The following is a 23718-nucleotide window of genomic DNA, read 5'->3' as shown; positions in this document are numbered from 1 at the left end:
ATACCATTTACAGGAAAGATAAAGGCCAGTGGTGGTGTTGCTGTTTATATTCAGAACCACATTCCTGTAAGGATTAGAGAGGATCTCATGTTAAATACTGTTGAAGTAATATGGCTACAGGTTCATCTGCCTCACCTAAAGCCCATTCTGGTGGGAAGCTGCTATAGACGACCAAGTGCTAACAGTCAGTGTCTGGATAATGTGTGAAATGCTTGATAATGTATGTGATATAAACAGAGGTATATTGTCTGGGTGATATAAATATTAACTGTCTTTCATGAAGCTACCCACTCATGAAAAAGCTTCAAACTGTAACCAGTGCTTGCAACCTGGTTCAGGTGATCAGTCAACCTACCATGGTCAAAACCTATTGATGCAACAGTAGCTAAGATGCGGAGTCTGTCCGTAATTAAGTGCTGCTTTACCGTCATAACAGCACTATCAACAAAGCAGGTCCTACAGGCCCTAGTTTTGTCGCACCTGGGCTACTGTTCAGTCGTGTGGTCAGGTGCCACAAAATTGCAATAGGCTCAGAACAGGGCAGCACTGCTGGCCCTTGGATGTACACAGAGATCAAACATGAATAATATGCATGTCAATCTCTCCTGGCTCAAAGTGGAAGAGATTGACTTCATCACTACTTTTATTTGTGAGAGGTATTGACATGTTGAAAGCACCGAGCTATCTGTTTAAAATATTGGCACACAGCGCAGATACCCATGCAAACCCCACAAATGCCAACAGAGGTCTCTTCACAATCCCCAACTCCAGAACAGACTATGGGAGGCGCACAGTACTACATAGAGCCATGTCTACATGGAACTTTATTCCATGTCAGGTAACTGATGAGAGCGGTAAAATCAGATTTTAAAAACAGATACAAATGCACCTTATGGAACAGCGGGGACTATGAAGCAACACAAACATGGGCACAGACACATGCATACACACACGATGACATACTATACACACGTACACATGGATTTTGTGTTGTAGATATGTGGTAGTGGAGTATGGGCTTGAGGGCACACACTTAGTGTTGTGAGTTTTGTAATGAATGTATTGTAATATTTTTTAAATGTTGTTACTGCCTTCATTTTGCCTTGGCAGCAGCTAATTGGGGATCCATAATAAATACACATTCTCAGTCTCATAGCAAAGAGTCTGAATACTTATGTAACTAAGGTATTTCTGTTTTAAATGTTAATACATTTGCTAAATATCTGAACCTTTTTTCGCTTTGTCAATATGGGGTATTGTGTGTAGATCAGGGAAAATATTTTATTTAATGCATTTTAGAATAAGTAACTTAACAAAATGGGAAGTGGTCTGAATACTTGCCGAATGCACTGTATGTACGTACGGGCACTTTGGGATGAGGTTGTCGATGCATTTATTAAGGAAGCCACTGACTGATGTGGTAAACTCCACAATGCCATCAAATAAATCCCGGAACATATTCTAGTCTGTGATAGGAAAAGTCCTGTAGCTTAGCATTTGCTTCATTGGGCCTCTTCCGTATTGTGAGTCACTGGTACTTCCTGTTCTTGCTTGTAAGCAGAAATCAGGAGGATAGAGTTATGGTTAGATTTGCCAAATGGAGGCTTAAGAAGAGTTTTGTATCTCTGTGTGTGGAGTAAAGGTGATCTGGATTTTTTTTGCCTCTAGTTGAACAGGTAACATGCTGGTAGAATTGAGGTAAGACTGATTTCAGTATCTCTGCATAAAAATCACCGGGCACTAGGAGCGCTGCCTCTGGATGAGCCTTTTCTTGTTTGCTTATGGCTCTATACAGCTTGTTGAGTGTTGTCTTAGTGCCAGCCTCAGTTTGTAAATAGTATGGTCTATAGCTAATCATAAGGTATTTGAACTCGGGAGAGCAGAACCTTCAGACTTCCTTATTAGCGATGGCGCACCAGCTGTTAAGACACCCACCTGAGATTGCCCAACGCTGCCATTCTGTCGTGCTGATATATAAAAAAAAGACGGCTAGATTGATATTTTACATGTTGTTGAGAATATTAGTTCTTCAGATCACGTTGATAGGACAGTCACGAACGGCGCTCGTCTCTAGTAAATTATCCAGTAATTCTATGTTCGCCAATACAACGGAGAGAAGAGGCGGTTTATCCACTCGCCTACGTAGTCTAGTCAGGTGTCTTGCACACCTGCCTTTTCCTTCTTCGAGTGTCGGGTATTTGGTCCGGTATGAGCATTATGTCATTTAGAAGTGGAAATCCTCATCCAAATCGAGGTTAGCTGTTCTGATGTTCAGAAGCTCTTCTCGGTCATAGTAAACGATATTATGTAACAAAAAAAAAAAGGTTAAGATCAGCGCAAGAAAAGAGCACAAATGGGCAGGAGCCCATAAAACGTCTTCTATTCCCTCCAGCGCCAGTCTTCTGTACTATAATCTAGTGTGCTGTACTGAACTAAAGTCTACTGGATCTTATTTTAATTAGGTTTGGTCATGGTCTCGATCCACTGCTCATTGGTCTGGATCTAAAGATTTCCGGGTTTGACTTAATCTCTGGTACTTAAACCAATTTTATATTTTGAATCCATGTGGATTTGTGCACACTTCAGGATATATGTGCCAGCAGGGGGCTCCACTCTCTGTGACTTGATGAGTCAAGCCCAAAATTCATAGGCTCACAGCGGCCATGACGTCTATGAACTTAACTAATAATGCTTTTCAAGATCTTTATTTATATACTACTCAAAAAAATAAAGGGAACACTTAAACAACACATCCTAGATCTGAATTAAAGAAATAATCTTATTAAATACTTTTTTCTTTACATAGTTGAATGTGCTGACAACAAAATCACACAAAAATAATCAATGGAAATCCAATTTATCAACCCATGGAGGTCTGGATTTGGAGCCACACTCAAAATTAAAGTGGAAAACCACACTACAGGCTGATCCAACTTTGATGTAATGTCCTTAAAACAAGTCAAAATGAGGCTCAGTAGTGTGTGTGGCCTCCACGTGCCTGTATGACCTCCCTACAACGCCTGGGCATGCTCCTGATGAGGTGGCGGATGGTCTCCTGAGGGATCTCCTCCCAGACCTGGACTAAAGCATCCGCCAACTCCTGGACAGTCTGTGGTGCAACGTGGCATTGGTGGATGGAGCGAGACATGATGTGCTCAATTGGATTCAGGTCTGGGGAACGGGCGGGCCAGTCCATAGCATCAATGCCTTCCTCTTGCAGGAACTGCTGACACACTCCAGCCACATGAGGTCTAGCATTGTCTTGCATTAGCAGGAACCCAGGGCCAACCGCACCAGCATATGGTCTCACAAGGGGTCGGAGGATCTCATCTCGGTACCTAATGGCAGTCAGGCTACCTCTGGCGAGCACATGGAGGGCTGTGCGGCCCCCCCAAAGAAATGCCACCCCACACCATGACTGACCCAACGTCAAACCGGTCATGCTGGAGGACGTTGCAGGCAGCAGAATGTTCTCCACGGCGTCTCCAGACTCTATCACGTCTGTCACGTGCTCAGTGTGAACCTGCTTTCATCTGTGAAGAGCACAGGGCGCCAGTGGCGAATTTGCCAATCTTGGTGTTCTCTGGCAAATGCCAAACGTCCTGCACGGTGTTGGGCTGTAAGCACAACCCCCACCTGTGGACGTCGGGCCCTCATACCACCCTCATGGAGTCTGTTTCTGACCGTTTGAGCAGACACATGCACATTTGTGGCCAGCTGGAGGTCATTTTGCAGGGCTCTGGCAGTGCTCCTCCTGCTCTTCCTTGCACAAAGGTGGAGGTAGCGGTCCTGCTGCTGGGTTGTTGCCCTCCTATGGCCTCCTTCACGTCTCCTGATGTACTGGCCTGTCTCCTGGTAGCGCCTCCATGCTCTGGACACTACGCTGACAGACACAGCAAACCTTCTTGCCACTGCTCGCATTGATGTGCCATCCTGGATGAGCTGCACTACCTGAGCCACTTGTGTGGGTTGTAGACTCCGTCTCATGCTACCACTAGAGTGAAAGCACCGCCAGCATTCAAAAGGGACCAAAACATCAGCCAGGAAGCATAGGAACTGAGAAGTGTCTGTGGTCTCCACCTGCAGAACCACTCCTTTATTGGGGGTGTCTTGCTTATTGCCTATAATTTCCACCTGTTGTCTATTCCATTTGCACAACAGCATGTGAAATGTATTGTCAATCAGTGTTGCTTCCTAAGTGGACAGTTTGATTTCATAGAAGTGTGATTGACTTGGAGTTACATTGTGTTGTTTAAGTGTTCCCTTTATTTTTTTGAGCTGTGTGTGTGTGTGTGTGTGTGTGTGTGTGTGTGTGTGTAGATAGTAACCGTCAAGTTTGGGCACACCTACTCATTCAAGGGTTTTACTTTATATTTACTATTTTCATTGTTGAAAAATAGGTACAAAATAAAACTGAAATAACACATGGAATCATGTAGTAACCAAAAAGGTGTTAAACAAATCAAAATATATTTGAGGTTCTTCAAAGTAGCCACCCTTTACCTTGATGACAGCTTTGCACGTTCTTGGCATTCTCTTTTGAGTTCACTGTGTTTTCAATTGGTTTTCTATGGGAACCTAGATTTCTGTGGCACTTGGTTGCAGTTCCTATTGCTTCCACTAGATGTAAACAGTCTGTAGAAATTGGTTGATGTTTTTCTTTAGAGAAATGAAGAAGTACGGCTATTCAGAACGAGGGTTCAGCCTAGTGTACTCTTTTGTTTGGGGCGCACGACCTGAAGCTCGCTCCACATTCATTTTAGCCGCAATTGAACACAGTGTATTCCGTCTTAAATTTTATTGATTAATTACGTTTTAAAATACCTAAAGTTGGATTAGGAAAGTTGTTTGAAATATTTGGACCAAGATTACAGGAAACTTATTAGATAAATGGTAGTCATGTTGGGCGAGTTGGAACCGGTGTTTTTCTCAATCAAACGCGCCAAATAAATGGACATTTTGGAGATATAACGACGGAATTAATCGAACAACAGGACCATTTATGATGTTTATGGGACATCTTGGAGTGGCAACAGAAGAAGCTTTTCAAAGGTAAGGCATGAATTATATCGTTATTTCTGAGTTTTGTGTCGCGCCTGGCGGGTTGAATTATGATTGTCATGTGTTTGTTTGATGGGGTGCTGTCCTCCGATAATCGCATGGTTTGCTTTCGCCGTAAAGCCTTTTTGAAATCTGACACGGTGGCTAGATTAACAAGAAGTTAAGCTTTAATTTGGTGTATTGCGCTTGTGATTGTATGAAAGTTAAATATTTCAAATTATTTTTTGGGAATTTCGCGCTCAGCAATTTCACCGGATGTTGTCGAAACGTTCCGCTAGTGGAACCCCCAGCCATAACAAGTTAATGGAATTAGCATTTTATTAATCAAATTGATGGAACTGGAAAAAGTATTCACCAACTTATACAGTTGGGTTTCACTGGCTTCGCTGCTGAACCCCCAATAATATGAACAATTTCTAAAGTTGTGCTTGGCTTTCAGCAAGCACACCTGATAATACGCAAGAGTGCTAGAGTGGTCTTGCTTTCAGCAAGCACACTTACCATTATAGAAGGTACAATAAAAATCCACACTGGTGTGTAGATCATCACCAGTATATAGTAAAATACGATATTCTGCCCATCCCAAGATCTAGGTTTCAGGAAAGGGCAGTAACGGGTGTTTGAAAAATGCTAAACACTCGAACTTGAACATAGGTTATTCTGAGGTGATGCTGATGTAGGCCTAAGGAGAACCCTGATTGTACGTTGAAACGTGTATACATTTCTCGTTGTGCCCATAAGTCTATAGCCTACCATTCCTACATTTACATTTGGTTATTCATTTAGCAGACGCTTTTGTCCAGAGCGACTTACACGAGTAATTAGGGTTAAATGCCTTGCTCAAGAACACATCGGCAGATTTTTCATCTAGTCGGCTCGGGGATTGGACCTAGAGACCTTTCAGTTACTGCCCCAACATTCTTAACTGCAGTCTTATGCCGACATCATTATTGGGCTAAAAAAGGTGCATTTACATGTTTATTTCCACATGTGTGGTGACTGCACACGCGTTGTTGTGGGAGCCGTGGGCTCTGCCGCCGCGCTGAAGAGATACTCATAGAGATTCTTTAAAGTTGCCAGGTCTAAGAAGTGACCCTTCCTGTTCCCCTTAGATACTGTTGCTGTCAGCCAGGTCAAGCTGAGTGAAATTCTGATGAATGTATGGCTCCCATTTGAGAAAGCAACTAACTGATACCTGCTGCATGTCCCTGTACATTGTTTATGAAACAAGAATGTGATAGGCTTTGCTACAACAAACCGGTTGGCTAGACAGGCTATAGATAGCCTTCATGCCAAACTATTGACACTATGCAATGTTGTTGAAAAGGCCATTGATCATAGCTAGGTGAACTTTGCTAGTTTTGAAGCGTGTCCACAATGATGTCGGTGATATCTTGCATTTGTATACTGTTCTTCTCAAAAAAGGGGCCTTACAGTTGTATTGGAGTATCTCACCTTTGCTATTACATTTCTTTGTCCTGCAGTGGCCAAGCCTGCTGTGGCAGAGAAGCTGCAGTGGACATATGCTGAGCTTCCTACTGAGGGCGAGATGGTGGCACTGGTGGTCAGTGTGATGGAGAATCCTGGAGAGTTCTACTGCTACAAATATAACCAAGAAGGTACAGGCATTCTAAACATCTCACAGTAGGAGTGGATTTTACTAGATAAGAATAAGGGAGCCTAGGTCTCCCGAGTGGCGCAGTGGTCTAAGGCAGTGCTAGCTATGTAAGCTGGAAACCATACATGCTGAGGCTGCATTTATTATAGCTGGGGATTTTAACCTGTTAGGGCTAGGGGGCAGTATTTACACGGCCGGATAAAAAACATACCCGATTTAATCTGGTTACTACTCCTGCCCAGTAACTAGAATATGCATATAATTATTGGCTTTGGATAGAAAACACCCTAAAGTTTCTAAAACTGTTTGAATGGTGTCTGTGAGTATAACAGAACTCATATGGCAGGCAAAAACCTGAGAAGATTTCATGCAGGAAGTGGCCTGTCTGACAAGGTGTTGTTGTTCTTGCCTCTGTTTATTGAAGACTGAGGATCTTAGCTGTAACGTGACACTTCCTACGGCTCCCATAGGCTCTCAGAGCCCGGGAAAAAGCTGAACGATATCGAGGTAACCTCTGGCTGAAACACATTATCGCCTTTGCCAAGTGGCCGATCAGAGGACAAAGGGCTTAGGCGCATGCCCGAGTCGACCCAGCGATTTATTTTCTTTCGTCTGTTTACCTAATTGCAGATTCCCGGTCGGAATATTATCGCTTTTTTACGAGAAAAATGGCATAAAAATTGATTTTAAACAGCGGTTGACATGCTTCGAAGTACGGTAATGAAATATTTAGAAATCTTTTGTCACGAAATGCGCCGTGCGCGTGACCCTTATTTACCATTCGGATTCTGACGAAGACCACCAAAGGTAATCAAACTTTTCTAATAGTAAATCGGAGTTTGGTGAAGGCTAAACTTGCTGGGTGTCTAAATAGCTAGCCCTGTGATGCCGGGCTATCTACTTAAAATATTGCAAAATGTGCTTTCACCGAAAAGCTATTTTAAAATCGGACATATCGAGTGCATAGAGGAGTTCTGTATCTATAATTCTTAAAATAATTGTTATGCTTTTTGTGAACGTTTATCGTGAGTAATTTAGTAAATTGTTAGTAAATTCGCCGGAGGTTTGCGGGGGGTATGCTAGTTCTGAACGTCACATGCTAATGTAAAAAGCAGTTTTTTGATATAAATATGAACTTGATTGAACAAAACATGCATGTATTGTATAACATAATGTCCTAGGTGTGTCATCTGATGAAGATCATAAAAGGTTAGTGCTGCATTTAGCTGTGGTTTGGGTTTTTGTGACATTATATGCTAGCTTGAAAAATGGGTGTCTGATCATTTCTGGCTGGGTACTCTGCTGACATAATCTAATGTTTTGCTTTCGTTGTAAAGCCTTTTTGAAATCGGACAGTGTGGTTAGATTAACGAGATTCTTGTCTTTTTAAAATGCTGTAAAATAGTCATATATTTGAGAAATTGAAGTAATAGCATTTCTAAGGTATTTTAATATCGCGCCACAGGATTCCACTGGCTGTTACGTAGGTGGGACGATTTGGTGCCACCTGCCCTAGAGAGGTTAACAAAGCTAATGTGAGAACAGGGCTTCCTAAATTATATCAGCATATTGAAGGTGTGACACGTGCTGATAGCATTCTGGACCATTACTACTCTAACTTCCGCAATGCATACAAAGGCCTCCCGTCGGCAAATCTGACCATGACTCCATTTTGTTGCTCCCAGCCTATAGACAGAAACTAAAACAGGAAACGCCCGTGCACAGGTCTATCCAACGCTGGTCTGACCAATCGGATTCCACGCTTCAAGATTGCTTCGATCACGTGGACTGGTATACAGTTGAAGTCAAAGTTTACATACACCTTAGTCACATTCCCAGTGGGTCAAAAGTTTACATACGCTCAATTAGTATTTGGTCGCATTGCCTTTACATTTTTTAACTTGGGTCAAACCTTTTGGGTAGCCTTCCACAAGCTTCCCACAATAAGTTGGGTGAATTTTGGCCCATTCCTCCTGACAGAGCTGGTGTAACTGAGTCAGGTTTGTAGGCATCCTTGCTCGCACACACTTTTTATTCCTCTTGTCCAGGTGGGATAAGGCAATGTGCACAAATTTTCTATAGGGTTGAGGTCAGGGCTTTGTGATGGCCACTCCAATACTTTGACTCTGTTGTCCTTAAGCCATTTTGCCACAATTCTGGAAGTATGCTTGGGATCATTGTCCATTTGGCAGACCCATTTGCGACCAAGCTATAACTTCCTGACTGATGTCTTGGGATGTTGCTTCAATATATCCACATAATTTTCCAACCTCATGATGCCATCTATTTTGTGAAGTGCACCAGTCCCTCCTGCAGCAAAGCACCCCCCACAACATGATGCTGCCACCCCCGTGCTTCACGGTTGGGATGGTGTTCTTCGGCTTTGCACTTTTCGCACCGAAGTACGTCCGTCTCTAGGAGACAGAACGTGTCTCCTTCCTGAGCGGTATGACAGCTGCGTGGTACCATGGTGTTTATACAGATGAAAGTGGTACCTTCAGGCGTTTGGACATTGCTCCCAAGGATGAACTAGACTTGTGGAGGTCTCCACTTTTTCTTGGCTGATTTCTTTTGATTTTCCCATGATGTCAAGCAAAGAGGCACTGAGTTTGAAGGTAGGCCTTAACCTGTTGTGGTATAGGGGGCAGTATTTTCACGGCTGGATAAAAAACGTACCTGATTTAATCTGGTTACTACTCTTGCCCAGAAACGAGAGTATGCATATTATTAGTAGATTTGGATAGAAAACACTACAGTTTCTAAAACTGTTTGAATGGTGTCTGTGAGTATAAACGCGAATGGTGTCTGAGTATAAACGCGCGTCACCGTTTGGATAGTTACCTGAACGCATGAACAAAACGCCGGTATTTGGATATAAATATTATTTGGAACCAAAACAACATTTGTTGAAGTAGAAGTCCTGGAAGTGCATTCTGACGAAGAACAGCAAAGGTAATCCAGGAGAAGTGTATCTATAAAATGGTGTAAAATAGTCCTATGTTTGAGAACTTTGAATTATGACATTTTGTGGTTTTAAATTTGGCACTCTGATATGTCACTGGCTGTTGAATAGTGTGGGATGATTTCGTCCCCTATCCCCTAGAGAGGTTAAGAAGTGCATCGGTGATGTTTTACCCACTGTGGCTACTAAACCTTTCCTAACCAGAAACTGTGGATTGATGGCAGCATTGCGCGAATCACCTCTTTTAATCATTGCAAGGCGACTGGAAACATGACCGAATACAAACAGTGTAGCTATTTCCTCCAAGGCAATCAAAAGAGCAAAGCGTCAGTATAGATACAAAGTTGAGTCGCAATTCATCGGCTCAAACACGAGATCTATGTGGCAGGGTTTACAGTCAATCACGGATTACAAAAAGAAAACCAGCCCCGTCACGGACATCGATGTCTTGCTCACAGACAAAGGAAACAACGTGTCTGCTCGCTTTGAGGACAATACAGTGCCACTGACACGGCCCGCTACCAAAGCCTGTGGGCTCTCCTTCACCGCAGCCAATGTGAGTAAAACATTTAAATGTGTTAACCCTCGCAAGGCTGCCGGCCCAGACGGCATCCCTAGCCGCGTTCTCAGAGCATGCGCAGACCAGCTGGCTGGTGTGTTTACGGACATATTCAATCAATCCCTATCCCAGTCTGCTGTGCCCACATGCTTCAAGATGGCCACCATTGTTCCTGTTCCCAAGAAAGCTAAGGTAACTGAGCTAATATTCCAAGATGACGTAGCAGTTCAGACGTCCTGTCGTGTCCTGTCGTGTCCCGTGTGTATATATATATTTACATATTTTCTTCTTCACTTATCTTTTTACATTTTTTATTCTAAATACTCAACCTCAAAGCACTCTCCTGCAACCCGCCTCACCAATTTAAAAAAAAAAAGAAAGTATTATTTACCTCATCTGAATTCCACAACAGAAGCTAGCCAGAGGTTAGCCATTTTCACTGGCTAACGTTGAAGTTCAGCTAGCCACGGTTAGCTGTCCTCAGCTATCCATTAGCTCGAAAAGCTATCGCCAGTTTTTGTACAGCGCGACTCAGACCAGAGCATATCGGACCTATTCTCTCTCCTTTCCCCGATTTCTACCGCAGGCTCTGGACATTTACACCTGGATCTTGCAGCTAACTAGCTGCTACCTGAGTGACTATTGGCAACGTCGGTCACGGAATTAACACACATTATTACGGAGCTAGCCAGCTAGCCAGCTGAAGAGTTCCGTCAGCCACTCGTGGGCTATTCCTGAGCTAGCCAGCTGAAGTGTCTCCTGGGCTACAACTCACCTATCCTGACCCGTTTTACTGCCGATGCGGAGCCCCATCGGGTCTTCACGACTGGACCACCGACGTTATCTGCCCGAGGGAGTTATCCAACTGGCCCCTCCGTCGCGACGTAACCTGATCGCCCATCTGCGGCCGGCTAATCGTTAGCTGTCTTTTCGGCTGCGATCTGAATAGGTCTATCGGACACTTTTCTTGGGCCACTATAACTATTTTGCCAACTTGGACAGGTCCCCCCTTCCACACGGAACCCCACTAACCCACAGACGGAAACGCACGAGGTGGCTAAAAACAGACCTCCCTCCCATCTTCCACCAGCTTGCTACCTATGGCCCGGCTAGCTGTCTGAATCTCACTTCACCCTTTGATCACTCGGCTAAACATGCCTCTCCTTAATGTCATTATGCATTGTCCATTGCTGTTCTGGTTAGTGTGTATTGGCTTATTTCACTGTAGAGCCTCTAGCCCTGCTCATTATACCTTATCCAACCTCTCAGTTCCTCCACCCACACATGCTATGACATCTTCTGGTTTCAATGATGTTTCTAGAGACAATATCTCTCTCATAATCACTAAATGCCTAGGTTTACCTCCTCTGTACTCACATCCCACCATACCTTTGTCTGTACATTATACCTTGAAGCTATTTTATCGCCCCCAGATACCTGCTCCTTTTTCTCTCTATTCTGGACGTCACAGACGACCAATTCTTATAGCTTTTAGCCGTACCCTCATACTTATTCTTCTCTGCTCCTCTGGGGATGTAGAGGTGAATCCAGGCCCTGCAGTGCCTGGCTCCACTCCTACTCCCCAGGCGCTCTCTTTTGATGACTTCTGTAACCGTAATAACCTTGGTTTCATGCATGTTAACATTAGAAGCCTCCTCCCTAAGTTTGTTTTATTCACTGCTTTAGCACACTCTGCCAACCCGGATGTCCTAGCTGTGTCTGAATCTTGGCTTAGGAAGTCCACCAAAAACTGTGAAATCTTCATCCCTAACTACAACGTTTTCAGACAAGATAGAAAGACCAAAGGGGGCGGTGTTGCAATCTACTGCAGAGATAGCCTGCAGAGTTCTGTCCTGCTATCCAGGTCTGTACCCAAACAATTTGAACTTCTACTTTTAAAAATCCACCTCTCCAAAAACAAGTCTCTCACCGTTGCCGCCTGCTATAGACCCCCCTCGGCCCCTAGCTGTGCTCTGGACACCATATGTGAACTGAATGCCCCCCATCTATCTTCAGAGCTCGTGCTACTAGGTGACCTAAACTGGGACATGCTTAACACCCCAGCCATTCTACAATCCAAGCTTAATGCCCTCAATCTCACACAAATTATTAATGAACCCACCAGGTACAACCCCAAAGCTGCAAACACTGGCACCACCATAGATATCATCCTAACCAACGTGCCCTCTAAATACACCTCTGCTGTTTTCAACCAAGATCTCAGCGATCACTGCCTCATTGCCTGCACCCGTAATGGGTCAGCGGTCAAACGACCTCCACTCATCACTGTCAAACGCTCCCTGAAACATTTCAACGAGCAAGCCTTTCTAATCGACCTGGCCCTGGTATCCTGGAAGGATATTGACCTCATCCCGTCAGTAGAGGATGCCTGGTTATTTTTTTTAAATGCCTTCCTCTCCATCTTAAATAAGCATGCCCCTTTCAAGAAATGTAGAACCAGGAACAGATATAGCCCTTGGTTCTCCCCAGACCTGACTGCCCTTAACCAACACAAAAATATCCTGTGGAGTTCTGCATTAGCATCGAACTTTTTAGGGAAGTTAGAAACCAATACACACAGGCAGTTAGAAACACCAAGGCTAGCTTTTTCAAACAGAAATTTGCTTCGTGCAACTCCAACTCTAAAAAGTTCTGGGACATTGTAAAGTCCATGGAGAATAAGAACACCTCCTCCCAACTGCCCACTGCACTGAGGATAGGAAACTCTGTCACCACTGTTAAGCCCACTATAATTGAGAATTTCAATAAGCATTTTTCTACAGCTGGCCATGCTTTCCACCTAACTACCCCTACTGCATTCAACAGCACTGCACCCCCCACAGCTACTCGCCCAAGCCTCCCCCATTTCTCCTTCTCCCAAATCCATTCAGCTGATGTTCTGAAAGAGCTGCAAAATCTGGACCCCTACAAATCAGCTGGGCTTGACAATCTGGACCGTTTCTAAAATTATCTGCCGAAATTATTGCAACCCCTATTACTAGCCTGTTCAACCTCTCTTTCGTGTCGTCTGAGATTCCCATAGATTGGAAAGCAGCTGCTGTCATCCCCCTCTTCAAAGGAGGTGACACTCTTGACCCAAATTGCTACAGACCTATATCCATCCTACCCTGCCTTTCTAAGGTCTTCGAAAGCCAAGTCAACAAACAGATTACCGACTATTTCGAATCTCACCGCACCCTCTCCGCTATGCAATCTGGTTTCAGAGCTGGTCATGGGTGCACCTCAGCCACGCTCAAGGTCCTAAACGACATCGTAACCGCCATCGATAAGAAACAATACTGTGCTGCCGTATTCATTGACCTGGCCAAAGATTTTGAATCTGTTAATTACCACATCCTCATCGGCAGACTCAGTAGCCTTGGTTTCTCAAACGATTGCGTCGCCTGGTTCACCAACTACTTCTCTGACAGAGTTCAGTGTGTCAAATCGGAGGGCCTACTGTCTGGACCTCTGGCAGTCTCTATGGGGGTACCACAGGGTTCAATTCTTGGGCCAACTCTTTTCTCTGTATACATAAATGATGTCGCTCTTGCTGCTGGTGAATCTCTGATCCACCTCTACGCAGACAACACCATTCTGTATACTTCTGGCCCTTCTTTGGACGCTGTGTTAACAACCCTCCAGACGAGCTTCAATGCCATACAACTCTCCTTCCGTGGTCTCCAACTGCTCCTAAACACAAGTAAAACTAAATGCATGCTCTTCAACCGATCGCTGCCTGCACCTGCCCGCCCGTCCGGCATAACCTCTCTGGATGGTTCTAACTTAGAATTTGTGGACAACTACAAATACCTAGGTGTCTGGTTAGACTGTAAACTCTCCTTCCAGACTTGCATCAATCATCTCCAATCCAAAGTGAAATCTAGAATTGGCTTCCTATTTCGCAACAAAGCATCCTTCACTCATGCTGCCAAACACACCCTCGTAAAACTGACCATCCTACCAATCCTCGACTTCGGCGATGTCATTTACAAAATAGCCTCCAATACCCTACTCAACAAGCTGGATGCAGTCTATCACAGTGCCATCCGTTTTGTCACCAAAGCCCCATATACTACCCACCACTGCGACCTGTACGCTCTCGTTGGCTGGCCTTCACTTCATAATCGTCGCCAAACACATTGGCTCCAGGTCATCTACAAGACCCTGCTAGGTAAAGTCCCCCCTTATCTCCGCTCACTGGTCACCATAGCAGCACCCACCTGTAGCATGCGCTCCAGCAGGTATATCTCTCTGGTCACCCCTAAAGCCAACTCCTCCTTTGGTCGTCTCTCCTTTCAGTTCTCTGCTGCCAATGACTGGAACGAACTACAAAAATCTCTGAAACTGGAAACACTTATCTCCCTCACTAGCTTTAAGCACCAGCTGTCAGAGCAGCTCACAGATCACTGCACCTGTACATAGCCCATCTATAATTTAGCCCAAACTACTACCTCTTCCCCTACTGTATTTATTTATTTTGCTCCTTTGCACCATAAAATATAAATAATAACTTTGAATTTTCTTCAAACTACAAATCTACCATTCCAGTGTTTTTCTTGCTATACTTTATTTACTTTGCCACCATGGCATTTTTTACCTTTACCTCCCTTATCTCACATCATTTGCTCACATTGTATATAGTCTTATTTTTTTCTACTGCATCATTGATTGTATGTTGTTTTACTCCATGTGTAACTCTGTTGTTGTATGTTGTCGAACTGCTTTGCTTTATCTTGGCCAGGTCGCAATTGTAAATGAGAACTTGTTCTCAACTTGCCTACCTGGTTAAATAAAGGTGAAAAAAAAAAAAATGACTATCGCCCCGTAGCACTCACTTCTGTCATCATGAAGTGCTTTGAGAAACTAGTCAAGGATCATATCACCTCCACCCTACCTGACACCCTAGACCCACTTCAATTTGCTTACCGCCCCAATAGGTCCACAGATGACGCAATCGCCAACACATTGCACACTGCCCTATCCCATCTGGACGAGGAATACCTATGTAAGAATGCTGTTCATTGACTACAGCTCAGCATTTAACACCATAGTGCCCTCCAAGCTCATCATTAAGCTCGAGACCCTGGGTCTCGACCCCGCCCTGTGCAACTGGGTCCTGGACTTTCTGACGGGCTGCCCCCATGTGGCGAGGGTAGGAAACAACATTTTCACCCCGCTGATCCTCAACACTGGGGCCCCACAAGGGTGTGTTCTCAGCCCTCTCCTGTACTCCCTGTTCACCCATAACTGCGTGGCCTAGCACGACTCCATCTCATCAAGTTTGCAGACGACACTACAGTGGTAGGCTTGATTACCAACAACGATGAGACGGCCTACAGGGAGGTGGTGAGGGCCCTCGGAGTGTGGTGTCAGGAAAACAACCTCACTCAACGTCAACAAAAGAAAGGAGATGATCGTGGACTTCAGGAAACAGCAGAGGGAGCATCCCCCCCCCCCCATCCACATCGACGGGACAGTAGTGAAGGTGGAAAGTTCCTCAGTGTATACGTCACGGACAAACTGATATGGTCCACCCACACAGACAGTGTGGTGAAGAAGGCGCAACAGAGCCTCTTCAATCTCAGGATGCTGAAGAAATTTGGCTTGTCACCATAAACACTCACAAACTTTTACAGCTGCACAATCGAGAGCATTCTGTCGGGCTGTATCGCCGCCTGGTATGGCAACTGCTCTGCCCACACCCGCAAGGCTCTCCAGAGGGTAGTGAGGTCTGCACAACGGATCACCGGGGGAAAACTACCTGCCCTCTAGGATATCTACAGCACCCGATGTCACAGGAAGGACAAAAATGATCATCAAGGACAACTACTACCTGAGCCACTGCCTGTTCACCCCCAAATCATCCAGAAGGTTAGGTCAGTACAGGTACGTCGAAGCTGGGACCGAGAGACAGATGTTTTTCAATCTCAAGGCCATCTGACTGTTAAACAGCCGTCACTAAAATAGTGGCTGCTGCCAACATAGACTCAAATTTCTTGACATCTTTAATACATTTTATAAATGGATTTAATAAAGATGTCACTTTAAATCACGCCACTTTAATGTCATCTACATATCCTACATTACTCATCTCATATGTTTATATTCTGTATTCTATACCATCTACTGCATCTTGCCTATGCCGCACGGCCATGGCTCATCCATATATTTATATGTACATATTCTTATTCATCCCTTTACATTTGTGTATAAGGTAGTCGTTGTGAATTTGTTCGATTACTTGTTAGATACTACTGCGCTGTCCGAACTAGAAGCACAAGATTTTCACTGCACTCAGCATTAACATCTACTAACAATGTGAATGTGACCGATTTTGATAGCTGTGTCACTGGCCGCGACCGGAAGACCCATGGGGCGGCGCACAATTGGCCCAGCGTCGTCCGGGTTAGGGGAGAGTTTGGCCGGCAGGGATTTCCTTGTCCCATCGCGCACTAGCGACTCCTGTGGCAGGCCAGGCGCAGTGCACGTTGACACGGTTGCCAGGTGCACGGTGTTTCCCCCGACCCAATGGTGTGGCTGTGTTTCGGAGGACGCACAGCGCTCAACCTTCGCCTCTCCCAAGTCCGTACGGGAGTTGCAGCGATGAGACAAGACTGTAACTACCAATTGGATACCACGTAATGGAGTAGAATGGGTAAAAACTAAAAGAATAAGGGAGCCTCACCTCAGAATGCGTTTCCATTGACATATTGTTTCTTAAGTGATGATATGTTGAGTTAAAACTTTGCAATTGTATTGGTGTGGTATAGAAGCAATGTACACTGAACATAAGTATAAAAGCAACATGTGAAGTGTTGCTCACAAGCTTTTCATGAGCTGAAATAAAAGATCCCTGACATGTTCTATACTCACAAAAAGCTTATTTCTCTCAAATTTTGTGCACAAATTTGTTTACATCCCTGTTAGTGAGCATTTCTCCTTTGCCAAGATAATCCCTCCACCTGACTGGTGTGGCATATCAAGAAGCTGATTAAACAGCATGATCATTCATTACACAGGTGCACTTTGTGCTGTGGACAATAAAAGGCCACCCTAAAATGTGCAGTTTTGTCACACAACACAATGCCACAGATGTCTCAAGTTTTGAGGGAGCGTGCAATTGGCATGCTGACTGCAGGAATGTCCACCAGAGCTGTTGCCAGATAATTAAATGTTAATTTCTCTACCATAAGCTGCCTCCAATGTTTTAAAATATTTGGCAGTACGTCCAACCGGCCTCACATCCGCAGACTATGTGTAACCACGGCGTATGTGTAGGACCTGGATTGGCTTCATCTGCGCTATATTCTGAGACCAGCCACCAGGACAGCAGATTAAACTGTGCATTTGCACAACCGAAGAATTTCTGTGCTAAATGTCAGAAACCGTCTCAGGGAAGCTTGCTCGTCGTCCTCACCAGGGACTTGACTTCAGTTCGGCGGCGTAACTGACTTCAGTGGGAAATGCTCCCCTTCGATGACCACTGGTACGGTGGAGAAGTGTGCTCTTCACAGATGTATCACGGTTTCAACTATACCGGGCAGATGGAAGACACTGTGTATGGCTTTGTGTGGGCGAGCGGTTTGCTGATTTCAACATTGTAAGTAGAGTGCCAATGGTTTCGGTGGTGTTATGGTATGGCCAGTTTTCTGATCTACTCCCCTACCTTTTTTTTTTTTTTTTTAAGTTATGTGACCAACAGATGCAGTTCTGTATTTCCAGTTGTGAAATCCATAGATTAGGGCCTAATGAATTCATTTCAATTTACTGATTTCCCTATATGAACACTCAGTAAAGTCTTTGAAATTGTTGAATGTTAGAAACGGTTAAATATGGTACACATGTTATATTCACCTTTTTATATGTTACATTCCCTGTATTCACTGTAATTGACATTGCTTCATCAGAGTTTTCTGTTTGTGTTGTAAGACCTGCAGGTTCTAGCAGAGCTGGGGGCTGAGCTGAAGCGTTACTGTGAGGCAGACATCACCCCTTTCAATCCTAGTGTGGGTGAGCCCTGCTGCGCTCTGTTCTCTGGTAAGAACAAACTACCAGATGTATCAAACGCCACTCTAACTGAATATCTATCATACTATATGGGGTCATAGGCCCTCTCTCTTACTCCCACAGGTGCAGTGAATGTAGTCATTAATACTGGTGTGTGTGTGCTCTCCCTCCACAGGTGATGGGGCATGGTACCGTGGTATGGTCCAGGGTGTGTGGGCTGGCAGTAAAGCCCGGGTGTATTTTGTGGACTATGGCAACACCAGTGATGTAGAACCAGCCCACCTCAGAGCGATCACTCCCGAGCTCCTCAAACACCACTTCCTGGCTATCCGCTGCTGGCTAGCAGGTGTGTGTGTGTGACAACGGTTAAAGTAGTAACTTTTCTAAATTGTCAAACTTTACAGGTTTTTTATGTAATAAGTTATTACATTATCCGGTGGTTGTAATGTTATCAGTTACAAACTCATGCACATCATACCGGAATACTTCTATATAAACACACTCGCAAGCACACATTGAAATGTGCACAGTCATAGACACACACACACACACACACACACACACACACCACACACCTAAAGTAACTGAATACTCAAAAACATAGAAACTCACATGCACATACTGAAATGTACACAAATGCACAATCATAGAAACACACCCTCAGGTAACACTTTACTTGATTATAGATGAAACAGGTCTAGACATCAGTGGAAAGAGATTTTCAAAATACCAATATAACACTTCTTTACTTGGCCATTGTACAACTGGAACTTGTCTTTTTGATGTCACAGTACCCAAACCCTGACACGCCATACACACAACAGGCTGTGTATCAGGATGAGTAACCTTGCTTGAGAGCTAGTTTTCAATCCAGTCTGTGCCCGGGTGGGTGTCTGCTAGGAGGGGGTGGTCAAAAGGTTTGGTAGTTTGGTGAACCTCACCTGCATGTTGAGGAACCTTGTTTTACATTCCCCTGAGATAAAGATTACTTCTTGAAACCTTTTTGTGCTTATGCCTTGCTCAAGGGCACAAAGGCAGACGATTAAATCTAGAATTAGATACCAGCAACCCTCCAGTTGCCGATTCACATCCACCAGATGTTTCCCATGAGACCCAGGGTTCAAAGGCCTGCCCCTCTAACCTCAAGGCTACGTGCCGCCCCATAGCAAGGTAACAAGAGACACAGGTTTGACTGCTCTGAGAGATGACATCGCAGATGGACCCTATTGGTTACAATCCCCACTTAGACCAGATGTGATTTGGCACAAATGCTCTAGAGTTCCTTCGTAAAGTATTCAGAGCCCTTGACTTTTTCTACGTTTTGTTAGGTTACAACTGTATTCTAAAATTGATAACATTTAGTTTTTTACACACACAATACCATAATCGCAAAGTATTTTTTTTGCTAATTTCTAATAAACAAAAAGTAACTGTAATATTACATTTACATAAGTATTAAGACCCTTTACTCAGTACTTTGTTGAAGCACCTGTGGCAGCGATTACAGCATCAAGTCTTCTTGGGTATGAAGCTACAAGCTTGGCACACCTGTATTTGGGGAGCTTCTCCCATTCTTCTCTGCAGATCATCTAAATCTGTCATGTTGGATGGGGAGCGTTGCTGCACTATTTTCTGGTCTCTCCGGAGATGTTTGATCGGGCTCTGGCTGGGCCATTCAAGGCCATTCAGAGACTTGTCACAAAGCCACTCCTATGTTGTCTTGGCTGTGTGCTTAGGGTCATTGTCCTGTTGGAAGGTGAACCTTTGCCCCAGTCTGTTGTTATTTATATATATATATATTCTCAACATGGTGGTAGAATCTCCTCTATTTTTGCTAACTTTCTCTTGAAAATAATTGTGGTAAGGTCATTTATTTTTTTGATGTGAATACCAACTATGTCTACTTCACCATCCGCCCATTTTATTGGTATATTACAAGGTAGTGTAAACAATGTCTTTTTTTTACGATCCAATACGTAATATGGTACACTTGTCATAATTAGGTTTTAATCCAGAGAAGTGATCAAGATCTTCAATGAGGCTGTGCAGGGATCCAGATTGCGGATTTAAGAAAAAAATAGTCTTCAGCATACATTGACACTTGTTTTTCATCCCCTGGATTTCTAACCCCTTGATGTGCTTGTTGGATCTAATTTTAATAGCTAGCATTTCAATGGCCACAATAAATAGATATGGAGACAACGGACAGCTTTGTTTTACTTCTTTTAAAAGCTCAATACTTTCTGAGAAGTAACCATTGTTTAATATTTTACATCTGGGGTTGCTGTACATAACTTTAACCCACTGTATAAGAGAATCACCTAAATTAAAGTATTCCAGGCATTTAAATATAAATTCTAATCGTACTTTATCAAACGCCTTTTAAAAATATGCTCTGAAGACCAGGCCTGGTATCTTTTGATGTTTATTAATGTTCAATTGTTTTAAGTAATTGTCGTATATTATCTCCAATATATCATCCAGGTAAAAAACATGTCTGATCAGAATGAACAATATCTTATATAACCTTTTTTATTCTATATGCTATGCATTTCACCTGGGTTTTCGCATCACAACATTGAAGTGTAAGAGGCCTCCAGTTTTTTAAATGGACTGGATCTTTGTACTTACCACCTGGGTCCTGTTTTAGTAGTAATGAAATCAGACCTTCTTGTTGAATACTTGAAAGTCCACAATTTTTATAGGAGTAATTCAAATATGCTAATAATGGATCTTTGATTACATCAAAAAAGGTCTGTTATCCCTCTACTGGTATACCGTCATGCCCTGGTCTTTTTCCAGACTGAAAAGATTTTATTGCCTGCAAGTTCCTCTTCTGTAACTTGGCCTTCACACCGGTCTTTCTGTAAATGTGTTACTTTTACGTTATTTATTATTATTATTATTATTATTATTAGGAAAGAAATCCTTACATCATTCAGTAGAAATGGAGGAGACTGAAAAAACATGATTTAAAATATTTTGCTTCCTCTTTCAAAATATAATTTGGTGAATCATGGATAACTCCATTTGTAATGAGTTTCTGTAAATTATTTTTGGTAGAATTCTGTCTTGAAGATTCAAGAAAAATTTTCTGCATTTGTCCCCATTTTCCATCCAATTCACTTTATTTTTCTAATACATTACACTTGATCGTTCTTGAGTAAGTACCTCCATTTCTTTTAGTTTGTACCTCCTATAGTACAGTTTCCAGTACTATCTACCTGCACTGTTACTTCCTCTATTTATTTTATTAGTCTATTCTCATTTGACCTAAACTGCTTTTGTTTTAATGATGAATATAGTATTGAATGGCCTCTAACAGTAGATTTGAAAGTGTCCCATACAATAAGGGGTTCTGCTGTACCTATGTTGTACAAAAAAAGTCAATTATGAATTATTTTGTCTTAGTTAAGAACAAATTGTCATCCAATAGGCTTTGATTAAATTTCCAATATCCCCGTCCGCGTGGTAATTCTGTAAGAGTTATATGGAGGCCAATTAAATACTTTTTGATGCCAGCAAGAACAAGACTAGGAAGTAATCAAGACAGCTACCTTGATTAAGCCTCCTCCATGTATACATCACTAGGTCAGGTTTTTTCAGCCTCCATATATCTAGTAGTTGTAATGTATCCATGATCTTCGTGATCTCCTTAAGTGCTTGAGGGTGATAGTTTGTAGAGGGATTTCCTTTACGATCCATCGAGGTACTTAAAACCGTATTAGAATCTCCCACCATAATAATAGATTATTTCATTGCTTGTGAGTTCAATACATTATTATATATTTTTTTCACAAAGTGTGGATCATCATTATTTGGGCCATATAGAATAATTAGCCAGATCTGTTTTTGGTCCAATATAATATTTAAAATAATCCATCTTCCTTGCGGATCTGTTTGTACAATCGGATCAAAATTTGTATTAATAAATATAATCACCCCCTTTGAGTTTCTTTGACCATGACAAAAATCTCTCTCCCAGTCATTTTTCCACATAATCTCATCCATATTTGTAGAATGAGTTTCCTGTAAACAATAGATATTGCATTTTTACATGGCTAAAAGATAAAAAAATATTTTTTATGATCTGCTAAGCCATTACAATTATATTGTAATGGCTGTACTTATTTCCCCACTTACCATAATGATACCCAAGTTTCAATTATGCTTACCACAACCAATGTTTGTAAACTTACCATTAAAAAGCACCATGATGATTAAGTGTCCACATAGCTGTTCCATAATAATTTGCACTGTTAAGCATACTATAGCTGCAACTGTAAACCTCCAGTTGTCCTAATATTCCACCCACTAAACCCCCCCCCCATATCTTGGTCTGTTGTCACTAAGACCATCAGACCACTTCCCTGACTCATGACGCACCTTTACGTCCTAAGGCAAACAGTTGGCCACCAATTGGCATTGGCCAGAGGGAAATACGGGCAGTCCCATGATAACATAATTATCTGTGAGGATGCCTAAGAGAACTAAACAAATAACATGGAAAACAGTCCTGAAAAACAATTGTAATAATAACAGCACAATCTTATACATGCATGTTCATATTTGAAAGTCCTAGCAAGGCTATAAGCATGTCAGCCCAGCCTGCTCAGTTCATTGGATTCAGCTAGTAAAAAAAGAGAGCAAGCAACCTAAATATATCGCAAAACCAGTCCTTTTTTTATGTCCATTACATGCAAGACATATTTCATTCTCATTATATCCTGTTATATTTTGACAAAAAAAGGAAGGAAAATGGAACGGCTGCTAATGACTTCAAGTAAAAATGTCATAGGCGTCACATTATATCCTGTTGTATCGTGCCATGGCTGTGCCACGTGGGCCGAATACAATAGGTGTAGACCTTACAGTGAAATGCTTACTTACAGGCTCTAACCAATAGTGCAAAAAAGGTATTGGGTGAACAATAGGTAAGTAAAGAAATAAAAACGACAGTGAAAAACGGTAGCGAGGCTATAAAAGTAGTGAGGCTACATACAGACACCGGTTAGTCAGGCTGATTTGAGGTAGTATGTACATGAAGATATGGTTAAAGTGACTGCATATATGATGAACAGAGAGTAGCAGTAATGTAAAAGAGGGTTTGGCGGGTGGTGGGTGGCGCGACAATGCAATTGGTCGGGCCAATTGAGGTAGTATGTACATGAATGTGTAGTTAAATTGACTATGTATATATGATAAACAGAGTAGCAGCAGTGTAAAAGAGTGGTTGGGGGGGCACACAATGCAAATAGTCCGGGTAGCCATTTGATTACCTGTTCAGGAGTCTTATGGCTTGGGGGTAAAAACTGTTGAGAAGCCTTTTTGTCCTAGACTTGGCACTCTGGTAGTAGAGAGAAGTCTGTGGCTGGGGTCTTTGACAATTTTTATGGCCTTCCTCTGACACCGCCTGGTGTAGAGGTTCTGGGTGGCAGGCAGCTTAGCCACCGTGATGTACTGGGCCGTACGCACTACCCTCTAGTGCCTTGCGGTCGGAGGCAGAGC

General features: G+C 43.1%; 1 protein-coding gene across 1 annotated transcript in view; it reads left to right on the top strand.

Annotated features, from left to right (window-relative positions):
- The window catches only part of tdrd1 (tudor domain containing 1), a 79475-nt gene that overhangs the window by 32331 nt on the left and 23426 nt on the right, over positions 1-23718 (top strand). Inside the window, exons 16-18 of the mRNA XM_029763925.1 lie at positions 6546-6680; positions 18133-18240; positions 18386-18556. Of these exons, the coding sequence (XP_029619785.1) occupies positions 6546-6680; positions 18133-18240; positions 18386-18556 (414 nt within the window). The remainder of the gene's footprint in view (positions 1-6545; positions 6681-18132; positions 18241-18385; positions 18557-23718) is intronic.

This window comes from Salmo trutta, chromosome 10, assembly GCF_901001165.1.
Source record: "Salmo trutta chromosome 10, fSalTru1.1, whole genome shotgun sequence".
NCBI classification, from domain to species: Eukaryota; Metazoa; Chordata; class Actinopteri; order Salmoniformes; family Salmonidae; genus Salmo; species Salmo trutta.
This window is presented reverse-complemented; position numbering and strand designations above follow the sequence as displayed.